General features: G+C 44.9%; 1 protein-coding gene across 4 annotated transcripts in view; it reads right to left on the bottom strand.

The window, feature by feature from the left end:
* Positions 1-22,507, bottom strand: part of LOC126202873 (retinitis pigmentosa 1-like 1 protein) — a 97,155-nt gene that overhangs the window by 8,757 nt on the left and 65,891 nt on the right. For 3 of the 4 annotated variants that reach the window (XM_049936906.1, XM_049936908.1, XM_049936907.1), the window contains exon 3: positions 5,646-6,713. In XM_049936906.1, the coding sequence (XP_049792863.1) occupies positions 5,646-6,713 (1,068 nt within the window). The remainder of the gene's footprint in view (positions 1-5,645; positions 6,714-22,507) is intronic. The other variant, XM_049936909.1, reaches the window with a different exon arrangement.

The raw sequence follows: 22,507 nt of genomic DNA, 5'->3' as shown, positions 1-22,507 counted from the left end.
ATGCGTACCACCACGTTTCCGACTTCGATTAAGGTCGGATTGTAGCCTATCGCGATTGCGGTTTGTCGTATCGCGACATTGCTGCTCGCATTGATCGAGATTCAATGACTGTTAGCAGAATATGGAATCGGTGGCTTCAGGAGGGTAATACAGAACGCCGTGCTGGATCCCAACGGCCTCGTATCACTAGCAGTCCAGATGACAGGCATATTATGCGCATGGCTGTAACGGATCGTGCAGCTACGTCTCGATCCCTGAGTCAAGAGATGCAAGACAACAACCATCTGCACGAACAGTTCGACGACGTTTTCAGCAGCATGGACTATCAGCTCGCAGACCATGGCTGTGGTTACACTTGACGCTGCATCATAGACAGGAGCGCATGCGATGGTGTACTCAGCGACGAACCCAGGTGCACGAATGGTAAAACGCCATTTTTTCGGATGAATCCAGGTTCTGTTTACAGCATCATGGTGGTCGCATCCGTGTTTGGCGACATCGCGGTGAACGCACATTGGAAGCGTGTATTCCTCATCGGGATAGTGGCGTATCACCCGGCGTGATGTTATGGGGTGCCATAGGTTACACGTTTCGGTCACCACTTGTTCGCATTGACGGCACTGTGACAGTGGACGATACATTTCAGATGTGTTACGACCCGTGGCTCTACCCTTCATTCGATCCCTGCGAAACCCTACATTTCAGCAGGATAATTCACGACGCATGTTGCAGGTCCTGTACGGGCCTTTCTGGATACAGAAAATGTTCGACTGGTGCCCTGGCCAGCACATTCTCTAGATCTCTCACCAACTGAAAACGTCTGGTCAATAGTAACGGGCATCTGGCTCGTCGCAAAAGGCCAGTCACTACTCTTGATAAACTGTGGTATCGTGTTGAAGCTGCTTGGGCACCTGTACCTGTACACGCCATCCAAGCTCTGTTTGACTCAAAGCCCAGGCGTGTCAAGGCCGTTATTACGGCCAGAGGTAGTTGTTATCGGTACTGATTTCTCACGATCTATGCACCCAAATTGCTTGAAAATGTAATCACATGTCAGTTCTAGTATAATATATTTGTCCAAACAATTCCCGTTGATCATCTGCGTTACTTTTTGGTGTAGCAATTTGGTGAGAGATCTGGAGAATGTGGTGGCTAGGGCAGCAGTCCAACATTTTCTGTATACAGAAGGGCCCGTACAGGTCCTGCAACATGCGGTCGTACATTATCCTGCTGAAATGTAGGGTTTCGCAGGGATCGAATGAAGGGTGGAGCTACGAGTCGTAACACATCTTAAACGTAACGTCCACTGTTCAAAGTGCCGTCAATGCGAACAACAGGTGATCGACACGTGCAACCTATGGCACCCCATACCATCACGCCGGCAGATACGCCAGTATGGCGATGACGAATACACGCTTCCAATGTGTGTTCACAGCGATGTTGCCAAAGACGGATGCGAACATCATGATGCAGTAAACAGAACCTGGATTCATCCGAAAACATGGCGTTTTACCATTCGTGCTCCTGGGTTCGTCGCTGAATACACCATCGCATGCGCTTCTGTCTGTGATGCAGCGTCGAGGGTAACCGCTGCCATGGTCTGCGAGCTGATAGTCCATGCTGCTTAAAACGCCGTCGAACTGTTCGTGCAGATGGTTGTTGTCTTGCATCTGTTGACTCAGGGATCGAGAGGTGGCTGCACGATCCGTTACAGCCATGCGGATAAGATGCCTGTCATCTCGATTGCTAGTGGAACGAGGCCGTTGGGATCCAGCACGGCATTCCGTATTACCCTCCTGAACCTACCGATTCCATATTCTGCTAACAGTCATTGGATCTCGACCAATGCGAGCAGCAACGTCACGATACGATAAACCGCAATCGCGATAGGCTACAATCCGACCTTTATCAAAGTCGGAAACGTGATGGTATGTATTTCTCTTCCGTACACGGGGCATCACATCAACGTTTCACCAGGCAACGCCGGTCAAATGCTGTTTGTGTATGATAAATCGGTTGGAAACTTTCCTCATGTCAGCACGTTGTAGGTGACGTCACCGGCGCCAACCTTGTGTGAATGCTCTGAAAAGCTAGTCATTTGCATATCACAGCATCTTCTTCCTGTCGGTTATTTTTCGCGCCTGTAGCACGTCATCTTCGTGGTGTAGCAATTTTAGTGGCCAGTAATGTATATTTTTGATCCATTGATGTATAATATTTCTTTCCTGTGAAGATGGCTGTAATAACCGAAACCAACAGAGAAACAACATGAATTGTACAGCTGATGGCTCAAATAAGCTTTTTTCAAAATTATTAACGTATATTAATTAAGACTATGATACTCGTAAAAGAAAAGTGAAGTACAAGACATGCGGCACATTCATGTTAAAACACCTTCAAAACAGCCTTTCCTGCCGTCTTTCAACACTGACGCAGGATGTCCCTCAAGTCCCTGTTCTCAATCCTGTTTTTTCCGATTTTTTTAATGATTTGCTCATCGGTGTCAACATTCTATCAGTTCTTTTTGCCGTTGATACGTTTGTGCGCAAGTTGGGTGGGAAATAAACATACCAGCGCGCTACTAGTCCCGAAAGAAATGTACATTATGTGCGTTCAATGTCGGATATAATTCAGAAAGAGATATATGTCCGTATGAAGGGTTTTACTTTAAATGAACGTTCAAGTCATATCCCTAAAAATTGGATATTTCTCTTGGGACACACTGTATATTCAAGCATCTATTCAAGGCTCTGATGGGAAGCTCAGCATTTGTGCACAGTTTTCCATCACATATTCTGTAATATGTGATTGGACACATAAAAGTATACGCATTCGTGACATCCCAAGTACGCATGATTCTTACAAAGTTGTAGCTTTCCTATAGTGTTCCCAGCCACAGCAGACCGTCATAAAAAAGAGGAGAGTATAGTCAATGGCTTATGATGATACAGTCCGTACCGGCACAGTCTGAAATGACTCTATTTCATTTACATTTGTTATATTTTATGTTCCTTGATTATGTGTCATTCCAATTCACCATTTTTATATATTTTTTACTACATACACCGACTTTTCAGACTGCTTTGTGCAGATAGTATCTCACAGCTCGTAAGTAATTGAAAAAAGGAATATTTCAGAATCATCAGGAACTGATGGTAAGTCTTTATTAACTATCTGTTTCAGTCAACTGATACAGTTGTGTTAGAAAAAAGTAATACAATTTACAACAGTCTGTATAGCAACATTGTCCAAAAAACGGATAGGACAGCTGGTTTCGTACAACTGCAAAACCTTACTAGAAATTTCATAGCACTCCAGCGTAGTGACTATATCCCCAATCGCAAAGGATTTGATAGAAATATAGACAGATACAGTCAGGTTATTGAACGTTCACACATTACTGAAAAGGCTAACTGCTTGCTAGGGAACTGTTTGGATCATTGTGTGAAATGACACAAACCATGCCTCTGTTTCACTTATTAAATTGAAGTTATCGTACGTGGAACTGTATAATTTATGTAACATTTATAATTACAGGGTTACGTCGAAGAATAGTGTTGAATGTGCTTACATGGAATTTATTGGGTACTCTGGTCCAACTTAACGGATCATTGACTGTAAATAGTTGTGTCCGCCTACTTTGACAGCCATTCACGTACGGATGACAATGCACCAAGTCACCAGACCTCATTTATTCGCGATTGATTTGAAGACCAGTCGGGACAATTCGATCGAATGAATTACCCACACCGATCGCCCTAGATGTATCCCATTGTACTTTTGTGGGACATAACCGAGAGGTCAGTTCGTCAACGAAATACTGCCTCGGAAAAACTTCCGTTACTGTGGCTGGCTATAGAAGCAGCCTGGCCCAGTATTTCTACCGGGGATTCACAACGACTTGTTGAGTAAATGCCACGTCGAGTTGCTGCGCTACGTCGGGCAAAAGGACGTTGAAAGGTGGCTACACTGAGTCACAGCGCCAGAGATTGCGCCAAAGAGTATGATTCCGATGCCTACACTGGGCAGTGGTAGTTCAGAGGTTGTTGAGAGGATGTCGATAGCAGTACTAGTTGAAGGCATGTCGTGTGCAGTTGTTTTGTTGGACGAGACAGCAGATGCTTTTCGATTGGGGATGTCGTAATGATCTCAGTGTATTTTTCGTCAATATATGTGAAGGTAACAAAAAAATTTTTATTTCAAAATTCCTAAATAACAATGCCTCTTGGTCACAGGTTCAGTCAACAAAGCATCTGGCTTGTGTTCATGTATTAGACTGTAATTCAGGTTTCTATATGCAATCATAGTATTTCTGGATTTTTTAATTACTTCATTGTAAATGGTGTTTAAAATATCTTGTCGTATTGAGGAAAAACCGTGCCAGATGTGTACGTTGAATCACACTTGTACTTTGTTGTTTCGTAGCTTTTATAGTTGCTGGGGACTTAATTAATTAATTGTGTTAACGGAAATTTCCTTTCATTCTTTATTATTATTCTCTGCAGTCAGATTGCGTACTAATACTACTCAGGGCCAACCGGACACGAGGCTTCGTAAACGGACATAGAGCGACTAAAATCATTTGCATTATTATAATTATGATTCAAAAAGAATACCACAACTTCAAAAATGTGTGTTTAATGAAAGAAACATAACATAACCTTCTGTTATACATCATTACAAAATTTGAAAAGGTTTTTTTTTTCACTCAAAAACAAGTTCAGAGATGTTCAATATGGCCCCCTCCAGACACACGAGCAATATCAACCCGATACTCCAACTCGTTCCACACTCTCTGTAGCATATCAGGCGTAACAGTTTGGATAGCTGCTGTTCTTTCTCGTTTCAAATCATCAATGGTGGCTGGGAGAGGTGGCCGAAACACCATATCCTTAACATACCCCCATAAGAAGAAATCGCAGGGGGTAAGATCAGGGCTTCTTGGAGGCCAGTGATGAAGTGCTCTGTCACGGGCTGCCTGGCGGCCGATCCGTCGCCTCAGGTAGTTGACGTTCAGGTTTCATAACTAACCTTTTTCGTAGGACTCTCCATACAGTTGATTGTGGAATTTGCAGCTCTCTGCTAGCTCTGCGAGTCGATTTTCCTGGGCTGCGAACAAATGCTTGCTGGATGCGTGCTACATTTTCATCACTCGTTCTCGGCCGTCCAGAACTTTTCCCTTTGCACAAACACCCATTCTCTGTAAACTGTTTATACCAACGTTTAATACACCACCTATCAGGAGGTTTAACACCATACTTCGTTCAAAATGCACGCTGAACAACTGTCGTCGATTCACTTCTGCTGTACTCAATAACACAAAAAGCTTTGTGTTGAGCGGTCGCCATCTTAGCATCAACTGACGCTGACGCCTAGTCAACAGCGCCTCAAGCGAACAAATGTACAACTAAATGAAACTTTACAGCTCCCTTAATTCGCCGACAGATAGTGCTTAGCTCTGCCTTTTGTCGTTGCAGAGTTTTAAATTCCTAAAGTTGTGGTATTCTTTTTGAATCACCCTGTATTTAATTAAGCCCCCTGCAACGTTCGACACGATATTATGAGGAATTCCATGACTTTTGTCACCTCGGTGTATATTCATGAAGCAGAACTGTGCTAGCAACGTTTTCGGCGGCGGTACCTACCTTGTGGTGTTCCGGCCTGTACGACCCATCATCAGAAGCCTCTGACGTTTCCTCGCTGGGCGTGGCGCAGTCGCCGCCGGCTGTCACCGACCCCTCCGTCCAGTACCTGTCCCAGTCCTGCGCCGCCTCTGGAGCAGGCGTCTCGTATTTTTCCGGGTGGTGGGCTCCGTCGACGCTCTGCTGCATTTTCTCCTCCAATGTCTGTAAACGGTACACATCACTATGAGTTTCTCTTACAATTCTCTTGTTTGCTCCTGGCTTACGCAGCGCACCACCAATCCCATCCGTGTCCGAGTTCCCGCTGTGACTTACGGCATCAATGTGACGGTCGTAAGAAGCTGCTCCGAACTGAAAACTATCGGCTCTTTCGTGTCGCCTCACGCGCGTGGTGGGTGTTTGCCTCCCCACGTCTACAACACCACTGTAGACATCCGGTTGTAGCTGGATGGCAGCGTTAAGCTTAGGCGCCTTCTGAGCGTCTGATTCACTGAACGACCTCTCATGAATCTCAGGGTGGTATAGTCCATCGTCCTCCTGAGAGATATCGCCGACATTTGCATGATACGAACCGTCATCCTCTTCGGTGCTGCGGTAAGAACCGTCGTCTCCGACGACCTTCTCGTACGTTTCTGGGTTATCGTCACCTTCATGATCTTCACTACGCGCGCTTGTGTCAGAATGATACAAGCCATCGTCTCCCACAGTTTTTTCGGCAACGTCCGGGTGATAGGCTCCATCGTCCCCAACGACAGATTCATAAAGCTGTGGATTGTATAATCCTTCATCTCCTACGCTTCTCTCGTACTGTCCGGGTCGATACGATCCGTCTTCTCCTACAGACTGTCCATCACTTTCTGTGTGGTACGAACCGTCGTCCCCGACAGTTTTCTCGGCAATCTCGGGGTGGTGGGACCCGTCGTCGTGTTCCTCCAGATCAGCCTGTGGGTGGTACATGCCGTCGTCGAAGCCCTCGACCGTTTCATACTTCTTCGCATCGTAAGTTCCTTCCCCAGCTGACTCGTCGGTCTCGTATTTATCTGGAATGTAGGCGCCTGCATCGTCCGCTCCCTGAAATACATCTCTTTTCATCAGTTTCTATAAAAAGATGCACAGTCACAATATTTTATTCTATGTTCTTGCTTCTACCTTTTCCTGCAATTAATGCTCTTAATAAACATTTCAGTGAATGACATTATGAGCCAATCAATACTCTCCCTTTTTTTTTAAGTTGACCGCATCATTAACTACCACAAACACAAGAGAAATTCAGAATTTCAATGAGACAAAATTATTGCCAAAAATAATACCTGGACGATGTTTTCAGATTCTTAGCATGAGAAAACGAAGATGTTAAAGGTCTTAATGCAACACATCTGAAAGTCTTGCCTCAAGTGAAGAAAAATTTCACATCGAACGTAAGAACTTACCACAGAAAATTTGAAATTAGGCATTAAAATCACATACAGAAATACAAAAATAATGGATAATGAATGCGAGTAAAACAAAACTGCACTAGTTTACATTGAAGTCACAGAAACCGTTGATGAGCAATTGTATTTCTTGTAGTGTGGAAGCAGTTTGTTATAATGACTTTGATGTTGTGTGACAGTACAACTGAAAGATTCTGTAGTCCATGTTTTATTCAGTTACAGTAGCGTTATCTTTACCTGAGTACTGAAAAATCTGTATTTAAGCAGTACTTTCAGCACAGAGCTTACCCAGCCAATCAGATAGCTTGGTGCCGAGTTTAGAGTTTGTTTGGACACAGTGGACAGGCGTTCTTCTTCGCCTTGGTTATGAAGATGCACTACTTGCTGAAGCAGTGTAAAAAATAAAAACTTTTATTGTGTTTTACTTAGAGGAACATTTAGAACCTGCTTCGTCCAGGTTTATTGGTGAGGGCGTTTTTTGGTCGCGCTACACTGGCGTAATTATATATTACACGATTTTCAGGTTCATTTCTGCGGAGAACTTTGCAGTTGCGTCAGGAAGATTAGATTTTTGGTTCATTTGAGTCTTTTCTTGATTAAACAAGGTTCAGTACATACTTTTCATTGAGTCATCCAAGCATATTGATCGGCTGTTACATTACGTTTTAACTCTCTAAAAGATATTACGGGCGTAAAAAGGATATGGGGTCGATTGCTGTCTTAGGTGTATGTGTGGTATTGTACATTCAAATGTTACGTATTATTCACAAACTTTTCCTATCCATTTTCCGAATATTAACTGAATGCAAAATTAAAACTGTCATGAATGTTCTTCCCATCAAGTCATTGTTTTCAGTCAATTGCAAGTGCGCTCGTTTAAGCGTTGTTCCCCTAGCACCATATATGAGAGCAATTTCAGCAGAATTAATTTTTCTAGAAACTGCCTTCAGCAATCGCATTATTTTCTGGTATTATGTACAATTTACAGCTAAATAAGGTGATTGCAAGTCACAGTGAATTTCAAGACACGCGTTTGCAACCATCAAACGAAACTTTACTTTCAAATGAATCATCTTTTTATAGACGTTGGAAAACACAGCATGCAGTCATATCTGCATTGGACGTGTCTCCCACATAAGGAAGGATGCACTTACTCTGATGGGTTCTATTATGAAAGCAGAAAACCTTGACTGCAATTTATCTTATTTTAGATTACGTCAGATATCTCTTTGCTGTTTCGTCGCGTTATGAAAGATTGCACATTACCTCATGTTCCATTAAAAAGTAGTCACATCACTTTGTCAAATTTCATAGACAGAGAAATAATTTTCGGGTGTTAATAACTGTGTTGTGACTTGGTATTCACTCACACGCTGAATTCTGTGACTGGATGGGCATGAAAAGAAATAAGCAGAGGAGTAAGAATGGACTGTTGTCCTTTTGGTAAAATAGGCAGAGTTCTCGAAACAGCATATCCGATTTGTCTACAGACGCAGACATACAATCGCGCCACCCTGAGTAATGGGGAATAGCTGCTTCTTGCGCGTGACATTAGTGACATGGAAACATAGCGCTTGCCTGACCTGTGGCAGCAAAAGGTCAAGGCGCTGCAGCCAAACCTGCTGGCAGGCTTGATCCTCTGAATGGAGAATGACGTCACGCGGACCTAGGCACCGCGCTCCGCAACGAAGACACTGCATATATTCTTATCAGTTGGCTAAACTGTTCAACTTGGCGCCTACATCGGTTTACAAAGTTATTCAATACGTTTCAGAGAGGAAAGAAAGACAGTGAGTTCACATAAATCGTTGCTTTTTTTTGTGTATACTCTACTGGCCATTAAAATTGCTACACCAAGAAGAAATGCAGATGATAAACGGGTATTCATTGGACAAATATACACTGCTGGCCACCGTAAATGCAACACCCTGAAGGAAGCATCCGAATCAAGTGAAAATTACACCATGGGTTTACAGCGATGAGATATGCAACTGATTAGAATTTCAGCGCAGACGCACATCACGCGCGCCTGTGGCGCCACCTCATAGCGCCATTTAAGGCTTGGCGATTTCGACGAGTGTACGTTCGGCACGTGTGTTTACCTTGTGGTTGTTTCACAAGACGATCAGTTATGCCTCGTAAACAACAGCGAACATCGTTTGATCAAGTATCCGAGTTCGACAGAGGAAGGATAGTGGCTTACCGAGATTGTGGATTATCATACAGAGAAATCGCTAGTCGTGTTGGACGAAACCAAACAACTGTAATGCGGATATGTGACCGTTGGATGCAGGAGGGTACGACGGACCGACGTGGTCGATCGCATTCACCTCGGTGCACCACTGCACGTGCTGATAGGCAAATTGTGCGCATGGCAGTGACGGATCGCTCAGTGACATCCCGAACCATAGCGCAGCACATTGCGTCTGTAACGCATCATCCAGTGTCTGCGCGTACCAATCGACTCCGTTTACAGCAGAGTGGTCTTTCCGCAAGACGTCCATTGCTTCGTCTACCATTGACGCAGAACCACAGACGTCTCCGTCGCCAATGGTGTGATGACAGACGGATGTGGACGGCAGAATGGAATGACGTTGTCTTTACTGGCGAGGCACGCTTCTGTCTGCAGCACCACGATGGTCGGATTCGAGTGTGGAGACACCGTGGAGAGAGGATGCTGGACAGCTGCATTATGCACCGCCACACTGGTCTTGCACCGGGTATTATGGTATTGGGCGGTATTGGATATTACTCTCGCACGCCTCTAGTACGCATTGCCGGTACTTTAAATAGCCGGCGCTACATATCCGAGGTGCTGGAGCCAGTTGTCCTTCCTTACCTTCAGGGCTCGGCCACAGCCATATTTCAACAGGATAATGCGCGACCACACGTGGCACGCGTTGTCCAAAGGTTCTTCGTCAATAACCAGATTGAATTGCTTACCTGGCCGGCTCGCTCTCCGGATCTTTCGCCGATAGAAAACATGTGGTCCATGGTTGCTCAACGAGTGACCCAGATTACATCCCCAGCTGCCACACCAGATGATCTTTGGCAACGTGTGGAAGCTGCTTGGGCTGCTGTAGCCCAGGAACACATCCAACGTCTCTTTGACTCAATGCCGAGACGTGTGGCAGCGGTGATCTCCAACAATGGCGGCTACTCTGGCTACTGATTCTGGCAGGAACCACATGTCACAGACGTCTGTAAACGTAATCATTTGATACTTGGTCAACATGTTATCTACAACATGTTATCTACAACATGTTATCTACCACTTCTCTTTCTTGGTGTTGCATTTACGGTGGCCAGCAGTGTATTATACTAGAACTGACGTGTGATTACATTTTCACACAATTTGGATGCATAGATCCTGAGAAATCAGTATCCAGAACAACCAACTGTGGCCGTAATAACGGCCTTGATACGCCTGGGCAATGAGTCAAACGGAGCTTGGATGCCGTGTACAGGTACAGCTGCCCATACAGCTTCAACATCATACCACAGTTCATCAAGAGTAGTGACTGGCGTATTGTGACGAGCCAGTTGCTCAGCCACCATTGACCAGACGTTTTCAATTGGTGAGAGATCTCGAGAATGTGCTGGCCAGGGCAGCAGCCGAACATTTTCTGTATCCAGAAAGGACGTACAGCACCTGCAACATGTGGTCGTGCATTATCCTGCTGAAATGTAGGGTTTCGCAGGGATCGAATGAACGGTAGAGCACCGGGTCGTAACACATCTGAAATGTAACGTCCACTGTTCAAAGCGCCGTCAATGCGAACAAGAGGTGACCGTGACGTGTAACCAATGGCACCCCATACTATCACGCCAGGTGATACGCCTGTATGCCGATGACGAATACACGCTTCCAATGTGCGTTCAGCGCGATGTCAACAAACACGGATGCGACCATCATGATGCTGTAAACAGAAATTGGATTCATCCGAAAAAATGGCGTCTTGCCATTCGTGCATCCAGGTTCGTCGTTGAGTACACCATCGCAGGCGCTCCTGTCTATGATGCAGCGTCAAGGGTAACCGCAGCCATGGTCTCCGAGCTGATAGTCCATGCTGCTGCAAACGTGCAGATCGTTGTTGTCTTACGAACGTCCCCATCTGTTGACTCAGGGATCGAAACGTGGGCGCACGATCCGTTACAGCCATGCGGATAAGATGCCTGTCATCTCGACTGCTAGTGATAAGAGGCCGTTGGGATCCAGCACGGCGTTCCGTATTACCCTCCTGAACCCACGAATTCCATATTCTGCTAACAGTCATTGGATTTCGACCAACGCGAGCAGCAATGTCGCGATACGATAAACCGCAATCGCGAGAGGCTACAATCCGACCTTTATCAAAGTCGGAAACGTGATGGTACGCATTTCCCATCCTTACGCCGGCCGCGGTGGTCTAGCGGTTCTAGGCGCTCAGTTCGGAACCGCGTGCCTGCTACGGTCGCAGGTTCGAATCCTGCCTCGGGCATGGAAGTGTGTGATGTCCTTAGGTTAGTTAGGTTTATGTAGTTCTAAGTTCTAGGGGACTGATGACCACGGATGTTAAGTCCCATAGTGCTCAGAGCCATTTGAACCAATCCATTTCCCCTCCTTACAAGAGGCATCACAACAACGTGTCACCAGTCAACGCCGGTCAACTGCCATTTGTGTATGAGAACTCGGTTGGAAATTTTCCTCATGTCAACACGTTGTAGGTGTCGCCACCGGCGCCACCTTTGTGTGAATGCTCTGAAAAGCTAATCATTTGCATATCACAGCATCTTCTTCCTGTCCGTTAAATTTCGCAGTCTGTAGTACGTAATCTTCGTGGTGTATCAATTGTAATGGCCAGTAGTGTATAAATAATATACACTGAGGCCACAGATGTCATGGGAGACCTCCTGATATCGTTTCGGACATGGGTTTGCCCGATGTGGCGCAGCAACGCGCATTGACATGGACTCAACAAGTTGTTGGAAGTCTCCTGCTGAAATATTGAGCCATACTGCCTCTATAGGTATAAACGCATGCTGGTGAAGCATTTTCTACACGAACTAACCTCTCGATTACGTCGCATATACGTTCGATGGGATTCACGTCGGGCTATCTGTGTGGCCGAATGATCACTTGAATTATTTGGAATGGTCTTCAAGCCAATCGCGAACAATCGTAGCCCAGTGACATGACATCGTTGTTTCAGAGCACGAGTGGCTGCCTGTGGTCCGCCAGTAGCCAACAATAACGACTTACAGTCAATTATCAGTTTAGTTGAACCAGAAGACCCAGTCAGCTCCACGTAAACGCAGACCACGCCACCATGGAGCCGCTACCAACTTGCACAATGCCTTGTTGGCAAGTTCTGCCCATGGCTTTGTGGGGTCTGTGCCACTCTCGACTCTACCATCAGCTCTTACCAACTGAAGTCAACACTCATCTGAGCAGGTCATGGTTTTTCAGTCACCTAAGGCCAACCGATATGGTCACTAGCGTAAGACAGGTACAGCAGGCGATGTCGTGATGTTAGCAAAGGTAGCTCCGGCTGCCGTCTGCTGTCATAGCCCATTAACGTCAAATTTTACGGCACTGTCCTAACGGATGCGTTCTTCGTACATCTCACATTGACTTCTGCGGTTATTTTACGCAGTGTTGCTCGTCTGTTAGCAGTGACAACACTATGTAAGCGCCGCTGCTGTCGGTCGTTAAGTGAAGGCCATAGATCCCTGCGTTGTTCGAGGTAAGAGCTAATGCCTGAAATGTATTAGCTCTGCAACTTTGCTTCCGCCGTTTTACAGTAGACGGTAGTAGCGGCAGGTGGGATTCGGGTGGTTGGTCATAGGTGTAATACAATAAACTTAGGCATCTGTAAACACAATGCGATAAAAATATCAGTCGATTTGTGATTGCATCATACGGTTATTCTCGATTAAGTACGTCAACTTACGTATCCATTTGTCGTCATTTGTGGAAGGTTTTAATTTTCTGCTTTAACATGAAGAAATATGCGGCTGTGGCTCTTAAAATGTTGGGTAAGACAATGGCGAGGGAACTATTAGTGGAGGTGTTTTCAACGCCTTAAGAACGGTGACTTTGATTTCGAAGACCGGCATGACGGAGGAAGTCAGAACGTTTTCGTAACTACTGAAACAGACGAAAACAGTCACAGGACACCATTATCGAAAGCAGTGTGTTCGACCCCGGTACTGAAAGACAAACGGCCACAATACAGCGATAGACACGTGAACGTAATTTTACAAGCAGGTCAGTGCTCGACCCCATTTCGCAAACCCCGTCAAAATATACATGGAAACGTTGAAATGAGAAGTTCTATCCCTCTCGCCGTATTCACCATACGTTGCTTTCTCTGACTACCACATTTTTCGATCAGTGGCATACAGTCTGGCTGACCAGCGCTTCAGATCATATGAACAAGTGTAAAATTGAATCGATTCATGGATCCCCACAAAAGACGCCCAGTTTTTCCACCATGGGATTCGTATGCTATCCGAAAGATAGGACAATGTAGTGGCCAACGATGGGAAATACTATTAATCATATTTTTTTTGTAAGTTGTTCACAATAAAGCCCTGAACGTCGAGAAAAAATGGCGGAAGTAAAGTTGTAGACCTAGTAGTATTCTTAGCACACACTTGACACTTTGGATCCCGGAATATTGAATTCCACAACGATTAACGAAATGCACTGTCCCATGCGTCTAGCTCCAGCTACGATTCCGCATTCAAAGTCTATTGATTCCCGTCGTGCGACCATAATCAGGTAGAAAGCCGTTTCATATGAATCACCTGACTACAAATGACAGCTCCGCCAACGCACTGCCCATTTATACCTCATGTACGCGTCACTATCGCCTTCTATATAGCCCATGACAGATGTAAGTAAGTAAACCCAATGGAGCAAATGGAGTGATCACAAAATTGACGGGCTACTTTCGAACTGGAAGATTTTTTTCCTACTAAACCGAGCCGCTTTCTTGAGTAATTCTTAGATTTTTCAGACAAAAACCGAGCTACGTTGCAGGAGGTGGGACAGAGGGGAGAGGGGGAGTGCTCAATAGAAAATATTTTGGAGGCATTTCCAGTACCTTCAGTAGCCTTACATCCAGCAGAAACCTCTAGGGAACCTTGGTCAGAACCGGGAGAAAGGAACTATTTTTAATCTAGTTAGAGGTATATCCCGGAAAAAGCATTTAAAGCCTAGTGTGTTTGAAAGTGTGTTTGTTTAGGTAAATGTTGAGTAAAATTATATGATAGACAAAAATTTCCTCACGTCATCAGGATTTTATGCTCACACTACTCTACCCGAGGATTTGATTCTCACGTCTACAAGAAAGTGTTATCCGGTAAACTTAGTAAGTAAGATTCAGCCACTTTCAACAAAAATGTTGTGTGTATGTGACATCGTCGTCATGTTGTTTTACCGACCACTGTGGCGCAGATAACAAGGCAAGGATCCGCCACATCAGTCAGACGATATTGTGCTGCGCCTCCACTATGTTAGCAGAACAGGATTAGTGATTCCGTGCAGTGTGAACATTCTGTACTGTAAACAGTGCAGTGGGCGCCCACTATTCCACGAGGATGATGAGAGACACAGCAGCTTGTTATGGATTAGCTGATGACAGTCATCAGCAGGTCCGTGAACTGTATGCCAAACGACATGCACAAAGAAGCTCTATTCCTTATGCAAGAATGTTCATAATGCTGTTTCAGAGAACTATAGACATCTGATCATTCTCAGAAAAGACAACAAACTGTGATGGATCTAGCAAAGTTCACACGCCAGAGGTGGAAGAACAGGTAGTGGCACATGTAGAAAATGACCCGGAAAATAGTGCCAAACCGGAGTTATTGTAGGTATCAGCCACAGTCTTGCGTGGTCAGCTCTGCACGAACAGTTGCTTTATCTCTGTCATATGCAATATGTACAAGCTCTTCGCTCACAAGGCCAACTTGCCAAATTACAGTTCTGCTAACGGCTTCTACAACACATTGCTGAATTTTTTTAAAGATGGGGCTGGATTCACTAGAGGTCGCCTAGCAAATTACAATAATACACACGTGTAGGCAAATGCAAATCCTCGAGCAATCATGGAGATGGAGGCATCATAATCGCTTCAGTATCAATGTATGGGAGGGAATTGTCAGTGACAGACTGTTAGGGCCATATACTTTACGAAACATTTTAAGAGCTTCTGCGTGATGAATTACCGACTCCACTGTGAGAACGTTACCCTTGCTCAAAGACAACAATTGTGAATTATGCACGACAGGGAGCCACACCATTTCCTACAGTATGTGCGCCGCTCTCTCTTCCCAACGTTTCATAGCCGATGGAGTGGTCCAGGAGAGCCGATAGGTGGTCTCTTCATTCGTCGGACCTTAATTCTTCAGATTTTGGACTGAGGGAACATTTACATGCACTAGTACAATCCTAACCCACCGTAAATGTGCCGACAACAGAAACGTGTGACCAACGTATCTGATACAGTCCGAATGGAACCAGGTGTATTTGAAAGAGTGTGTGATTCACTGTCAACAAGGGCTGAAGGATGTGTCAGGATGATTGGTAAGCACACGTACAATTGTCTATAGTATCTAATTCTACGTAACAGACATATGGGAGAGGGAGGGCAGTTTGGCCTACATCTCAACAGGTATTGGTTTCCAGACATACCATCGTAGTAACGTTTCTTCTAGTTTTGATTTTTCTACCTTCTGTAGTAATATGGGATGGTTTTTGTTAACAACCTGTGTTTACTACTGTGACAGTGATTCCAGGTCCTATATTTAATTCTTCCGCTTTTGTAAAATTTCTGTGAGGCTGAATTCAGGTAGGATGGCTGGAGTACGGAGGTAGGTCCTAGCGTCTTTCATTTGGGTGTAGTTTTTATATTAACTGCTGTCAAATGGCACTTGCAAATGAGGGGTAAGACAGTACAGTGACATGGTATTTTGCTGCTATGGTGCAAGATGGAGGACTGCGACATCATAGTGAGTTAGGTGCCTTTAGCAGCTGTGTTCACTGCCGCGCCGGCATGGAGTGTTATGCCTGCAGCCGAGACGATGGCAGCCTGCACCCACCATTCGCGATTAATGTTGGCAGAGTGCTACGCAGTTTCAATTTCCTCTCGAGTCTTTCTCTTACAGGTAATTGGCTGCCTAGCGAACTTATCGCAACTGTATATTTCTGCCGCACTCATTATACTGTTGCGCCACCGCTGACTTGCTTCGTTGTTCGAGTCGAGTGTGTCATTCGTGTCCTCTAGGCAGCTGCTGATGGGACGGCCCGTCTCAGACCTACATACATTGTACGTATATTAAAAATATTGGCAACGAACTCTCACGAAAGGTAATTCAAAGTCGTCCACTTCACGGACAAAAGTGTTTACAGTGTTTGACTACTTGGTTACTATGAACTTAGAATTCATTGACGTCTACGACTATATAATAAAATTTATAAAATAATAATAGCTTCAGTCGTCTTTATTTTCCAATATTTATTGAAACGACATATTTCGGTATAATGCTGCTATAATCAGGTAGCCAGCTGAAATCATCGGCTGGTAATTACAGATTAAAGTGAACTGCCAAAATCGTTTATGCTGGATGTAGTGTAAAGTTGTGATGAAATCTTTCTAAACAGGTGTAACAACGTTTCAGAGCATAACATTACTAGCACATGCAGCATAACTTTCTTCCGGGCTTCACGTGAATTAACTACTGGCGTATGAGAAACAGTCCGGCACCTGATATTGGCAGTATGGTGCCGAAACGCGTCCTGCCAACAAACACTGAAAATAAACGTGACTGATGCTGATAAGGTGTTATTTCGTAAACTTGATTGATGTGTCACACCTGGAGCCGCACATTTCATGCACCCACCTGCCTAAATAGAAGCCGCTGAATCACTCTTTTGCATTGGCGCTTGACCGGTAGGTAGCCGTTTCGAGTCCTGATACTCGAAAAGCTTCTATATAACTGATGATTACCAGCTCGAGTACAAACAACGGAAATCAGAATTTAATGAACAAATCTATTGAGGGATCTGTACAAAATACGCAGAGCACATATTTCATTCAAAATGCTAGCAAAAATGGTTCAAATGGCACTGAGCACTATGGGACTTAACATCTGAGGTCATCAGTCCCCTAGAACTTAGAACTACTTAAACCTAACTAACCTAAGGACCTCACACACATCCATGCCCGAGGCAGGATTCGAACCTGCGACCGTAGCGGTCGTGCGGTTCCAGACTGTAGCGCCTTTAACCGCTCGGCCACTCCGGCCGGCCCTTCCTTCTCACTTAACAATCAACGCATACAAATCACCTTGTGTACACAGACCGCAGGCAACAGACATTGACACACACACACACACACACACACACACACACACACACACACACACACACACACACAATACCAAATTTCTGGATGATTAACTACTGAAGCAATCTAGTAAACTGCATAAAAAAGCTTTGGCAGAAGGAGAGGACGTAGTTAATAATATACATCTCCATACTACAGAATTGTTCTATCTATTGTGAAGGAGCTGTCAGGAAAGTGAAAATGAAAAGACGACAGCCGGCCGCGGTGGTCTCGCGGTTCTAGGCGCGCAGTCCGGAGCCGCGCGACTGCTACGGTCGCAGGTTCGAATCTTGCCTCGGGCATGGGTGTGTGTGATGTCCTTAGGTTAGTTAGGTTTAAGTAGTTCTAAGTTCTAGGGGACTTATGACCTAAGATGTTGAGTCCCATAGTGCTCAGAGCCATTTGAACCATTTTTTTTTTTTTTTTTTTTTTGAAAAGACGACACAAACTGATACTGAAGTTGCCTGACCACATACACATACAGCCGCGCCTCACCACACACACATACACCCACGCCTTCCATTGGCAAACAAAGGAACTCCTCAACAGTATACGTCAGAAGGCACAATAATTTGTGGAGGAAGTGAACATGTTTGTGAAAGAGCAGGAGGAGCAGAAAGGAAATGTTTGGAACAGCGATGAGTGTCAGTATAAGTACGAAATGTCTTCATCATTATCACTTCATGCAGAGACAAAAAGTGTCATACTCCTCCGTTCTCTGCATCAGAGGGTCATAGTCGTTCAAGGCCGTGAAAAGAGGACAGAAAGCACGTACACGTAAGTGCACGAGGCGGTGAAGACTATAACCTTTTGACTGAATACAGATGCAATGGGTGTAACACTAAAAACACGTAGTGTTTTTATTCTCACAGGAACATCCCAAATAACAGGAAGGTAGATCTGACAAGAGAATTTTTCTCAAGAATGAGAACACAAAATGTTACATCTCCGTATGGAGAAGCTACAAGCCGTGGCACAGTATGGATGTACTCGCTAACAGCTGTATGTGCGAACTGGAAGATCGGCAAAGGATGGTGTTTCGTGCGCCCACGTAGATTAGACGGAAAAAGCGATCAAAGACACAGTAAATGCACAAAAAAATCAGAAACACCAAATGTACTTATTTGTAAGGCGTATATTTCCAGGAGCATAACTTCTGTCGTAAGCCCAGTAAAATTGAAATTTTGCTGGTTAATCTTGGAAAAAGAATTTTCTGATGTTTTTCTTCATTATCAAATACGATAATAACCACACTCTAAGAAAGAAAAGTGGCACGCCCCGCGATGGAAATGTACGAATGGGACAGAAATTGGTAGATGTGATGTCGATGTGCAGACAAACAAATGATAACAGTTTCATAAAAATTAGATTAGCTATTCAAGAGGAAGAGTTTCACTAATTGAGCAAGTCAATAACGCTTTGGTCCAATTCTGGCCGCTATAAAAGTAGTTACTCAACATTGACTCACAGATTTGTTGGATGTCCTCTCGAGGGATATCGTGCTAAATCCTGCCCTACTGGCGAATTACTTCGTCAAACTCCCGAACTGATTGGAGAGCCCTGCCCATAACGCTTCAAACGTCCTCAGTTGGAGTCAGATCCGGTGACCTTGATGGACGAGGTTGGGTTTGACAATCACAAAAACAAACAATAGAAACTTTCGCCGTGTGCGGGTGGTCATTATCTTGCTGAGATGTCAGCTCATGATGACTTGCCATGCAGGGCAACAAAACTGGCAGTAGAGTATCATCGACTAACGCTGTGCTGTAAGGGTGCAGCATATGACAAATAAAGGGGTCGTGCTATGAAAAATCATGGCACCCCATACTCACTCTTGGTTGTGAGGCCGCGCGGCAGACGAAAGTCAGGTTGGTAACTGACCACTGTCCTGGATACATCCAGACTCGTCTCCCCTGGTCATAGGGGCTCATTTCGGAGCGGGACTCATCACAGAAGGCAATTTAAATACATTCAATGAGATTTCAGGCCGAATGTGCCCGGCACCACTGCAGACGGGCTTGCTGGTGTCCAGAGGACAATGGTAGTCGGCGAAAGGGGCGCCGTGAGCTCAGCCCCCTTTCCCCCGTCAACCGCCTATTAATGATGCTTGTGGTCACCGGAGCACCAGCTATACGTTGGAACGATGGTAATTATGAATACGGCGCTCTGAGTCTTTCTCTGCCGACTCCTCTGTCCCTACGTTCTGCTGTCCCGCTAGGTCTAACGCTCCCGACTTGACGTTGTATTCGGCCAGGGTTCACCCATTCCTGCTAACATCGTCGAGTAATGGGCTGCTCCTGTTCAAATGTCGGGCGATTACTCCAACTGGCTTCATTGAGCCGAGCTACGTGTCCTCCCAAAAATGCTGGCTCCTGCATATGTTGTTCACGAGCCTGTCTGCGAGACATACGCTATGTGATCAAAAGTATCCAGACACCTGGCTGAAAATGACTTACAAGTTAGTGGCGCCCTCTATCGGTAATTCTGGAATTCCATATGGTGTTGGACCACCCTTAGCCCTGATGACAGCTGCCACTCTCGCAGGCATACGTTCAGTCAGGTGCCGGAAGGCTTCTTGGGGAATGGCAGCCCATTCTTCACGGGGTGTTGCGCTGAGGAGCGGTATCGATGTTGGTCGGTGAGGTCTGGACGAAGTTGGCGTTCCAAAACATCCCAAAAGTGTTCTTTAGGATTCAGGTCAGTTCTCTGTGCAGGCCATTCCATTATAGGGATGTTATTGTCGTGTAACTACGTACAGGTGCTCGATCGCTTTGAAAGATGCAATCGCCATCCCTAAATTGCTCTTCAACAGTGGGAAGCAAGAAGATGCTTAAAACATCAATGTTGGCCAGTGGTATGATAGTGCCACTCAAAACAACAAGGGGTGCTAGCCCCCTCCATGAAAAAACGCTACCACAGCCTCCAAATTTCACTGTTGGCACTACACATGCTGGTAGATGACGTTCAGCGGGCATTCACCATACCCACACGCTGCCATCGGATCGCCACATTGTGTACCGTGATGCATTACTCCACACAACGTTTCCCCACCGTTCAATCGTCCAATGTTTACGCTCATTACACCAAGCAAGGCGTTATGTGTGGCTTATGAGCAGCCGCTCGACAGAGAAATCCAAGTTTTCTCACCTCCCACCTAACTGTCATAGTACTTGCAGTGGATCCTGATGCAGTTTGGAATTCCTGTGTGATGGTCTGGATAGATGTCTGCCTGTTATACATTACGACCCTCTTCAATTGTCGGCGGTCTCTGCCAATCAAAAGACGAGGTCGGACTGTACGCTTTTGTGCTGAACGTGTCCCTTCACGTTTCCACTTCACTATCACATCGGAAACAGTGGAAGTAGGGATGTTTAGGAGTATGGAATTCCCGCGTACACACCTATGACACAAGTGATACCCAATCACCTGACCACGTTCGAAGTCCGTGAGTTCCGCGGAGCGCCCCATTCTGCACTCTCACGATGTCTAATGACTACTGACATCGCTGATATGGAGTACCCGGTAGTAGGTGGCAGCACAGTGCACCTGATATGAAAAACGTAAGTTTTTTATTTTTTTTAATTTTTTTATTTATTTATTTTTTTGCGGGAGGGGGGGGGGCGGGGTCCGGATACTGTTGAACACATGCTGTTGAACACACACTTTATGCCCTGGTATCGATATGTCACACGTTTACTAACCTTACCAGTTGAGCGGTGAAATTGCGCTGCAGCATCATACATTGATGCATCGGTCACCAAAGTTTTGCACTTAGATACCTATACGAATTTGTGACCAATTTGCATAACCTCTTCGTCGTGCGTCGTTATTTTCGTCTTAGAGTGTACTGTCTTATTGACTTTGTGTCACAAAACTCATAATTTGATAATATTGTTTGAAAATATACGTTTTTGTACACGTTATGAGGTAGGGGCCTTAAAAACCCCACTCATGCATTTTTGCGACTCCAGCCGGTAATGCAGCCAGTGGTGAAAATATATAATAAAATCAGAGAAATATATATCGATTATAGTACCAACGACTAGCGACCATGCTCGAATCCTAGTGAGTCTTATAGCGAATTTATTAATTCATACCAAAAAAGATATTTTGTACTTTGAAAGGGATCATGCTTGGAACAGAAAAGGAATCTGGAGCGGTATTGATAATAACAAGTATGCAGTCTGGTAACATCGAACACGAAGCTCTAAGGAGAATCACACTGTACCGTATGTCTGGCAGCAATTCAAAACTAGTCGGCGCTTCCCGTGGTGACGAAACACACTCCACATGGAAAAACACTTCAAGGATAGGTGACGCTGCAGAGACTGCCGAGTTCCCGCAAAAGGCAGCCCACTGGTGCAGGCACTTCTTATGGCATGAACCGTTTTTCTGGAGCTGGAGAGGATACTCCACTGTTATTTCGGTAATCAGCACAAAAGATTGATTTGATACAGGTCTGTGTCTTTGATAACTGCCGGCTGTCCTTTTCAGTGCAGCAAAACAGCTACATCCCACCCCATCGGCGACCTGCCCCTGGAATTCTTTCCTTCCACCAGCCCCTAAAAACACAGTTTACAGTTGCAAATCATTCTGAAATGTTCTCTTCTTCGATATCTTTACTAGCCATTTCTATTAGGCATTCTTCTAATTGGCTCGTCGCAGAGCGTCAATTTTTTTTTACTCAACCTATCCATTTGATCATCATCAGTCTCGTTGTAACGGTTGCAACCCCCTAATGAACCCAAAAACCCAATTAGGAAAGACTATCATGATGTAAAGTAGGGAAAAGTTATCCTGACTGGTACGACAACTTTGCCGATGATATAACACCAGAAAGTCTTGATAAATACGAGCATTAAGCATTACAGAGTGTGTTTTGGTAGAAAGGAAGAAGAAAGAAAGCTCATCTTTAGTTATTGGCCAAACTCTAAGTAATAATTGCAAATTAATACCATGAAAGTTAAGTACAAAGAAATGTCGGTTAGAGATATCTTTTATGTGGAAGAGAGCTGTAAACGCAACGAAGAAATTCAATGGGCCTACAGTACTCATT

The sequence above is a fragment of the Schistocerca nitens genome, chromosome 9 (genome assembly GCF_023898315.1).
Source record: "Schistocerca nitens isolate TAMUIC-IGC-003100 chromosome 9, iqSchNite1.1, whole genome shotgun sequence".
Taxonomy (NCBI): domain Eukaryota; kingdom Metazoa; phylum Arthropoda; class Insecta; order Orthoptera; family Acrididae; genus Schistocerca; species Schistocerca nitens.
The sequence above is the reverse complement of the archived record's forward strand: the minus strand, read 5'-3'. Positions and strand labels throughout refer to the sequence as shown.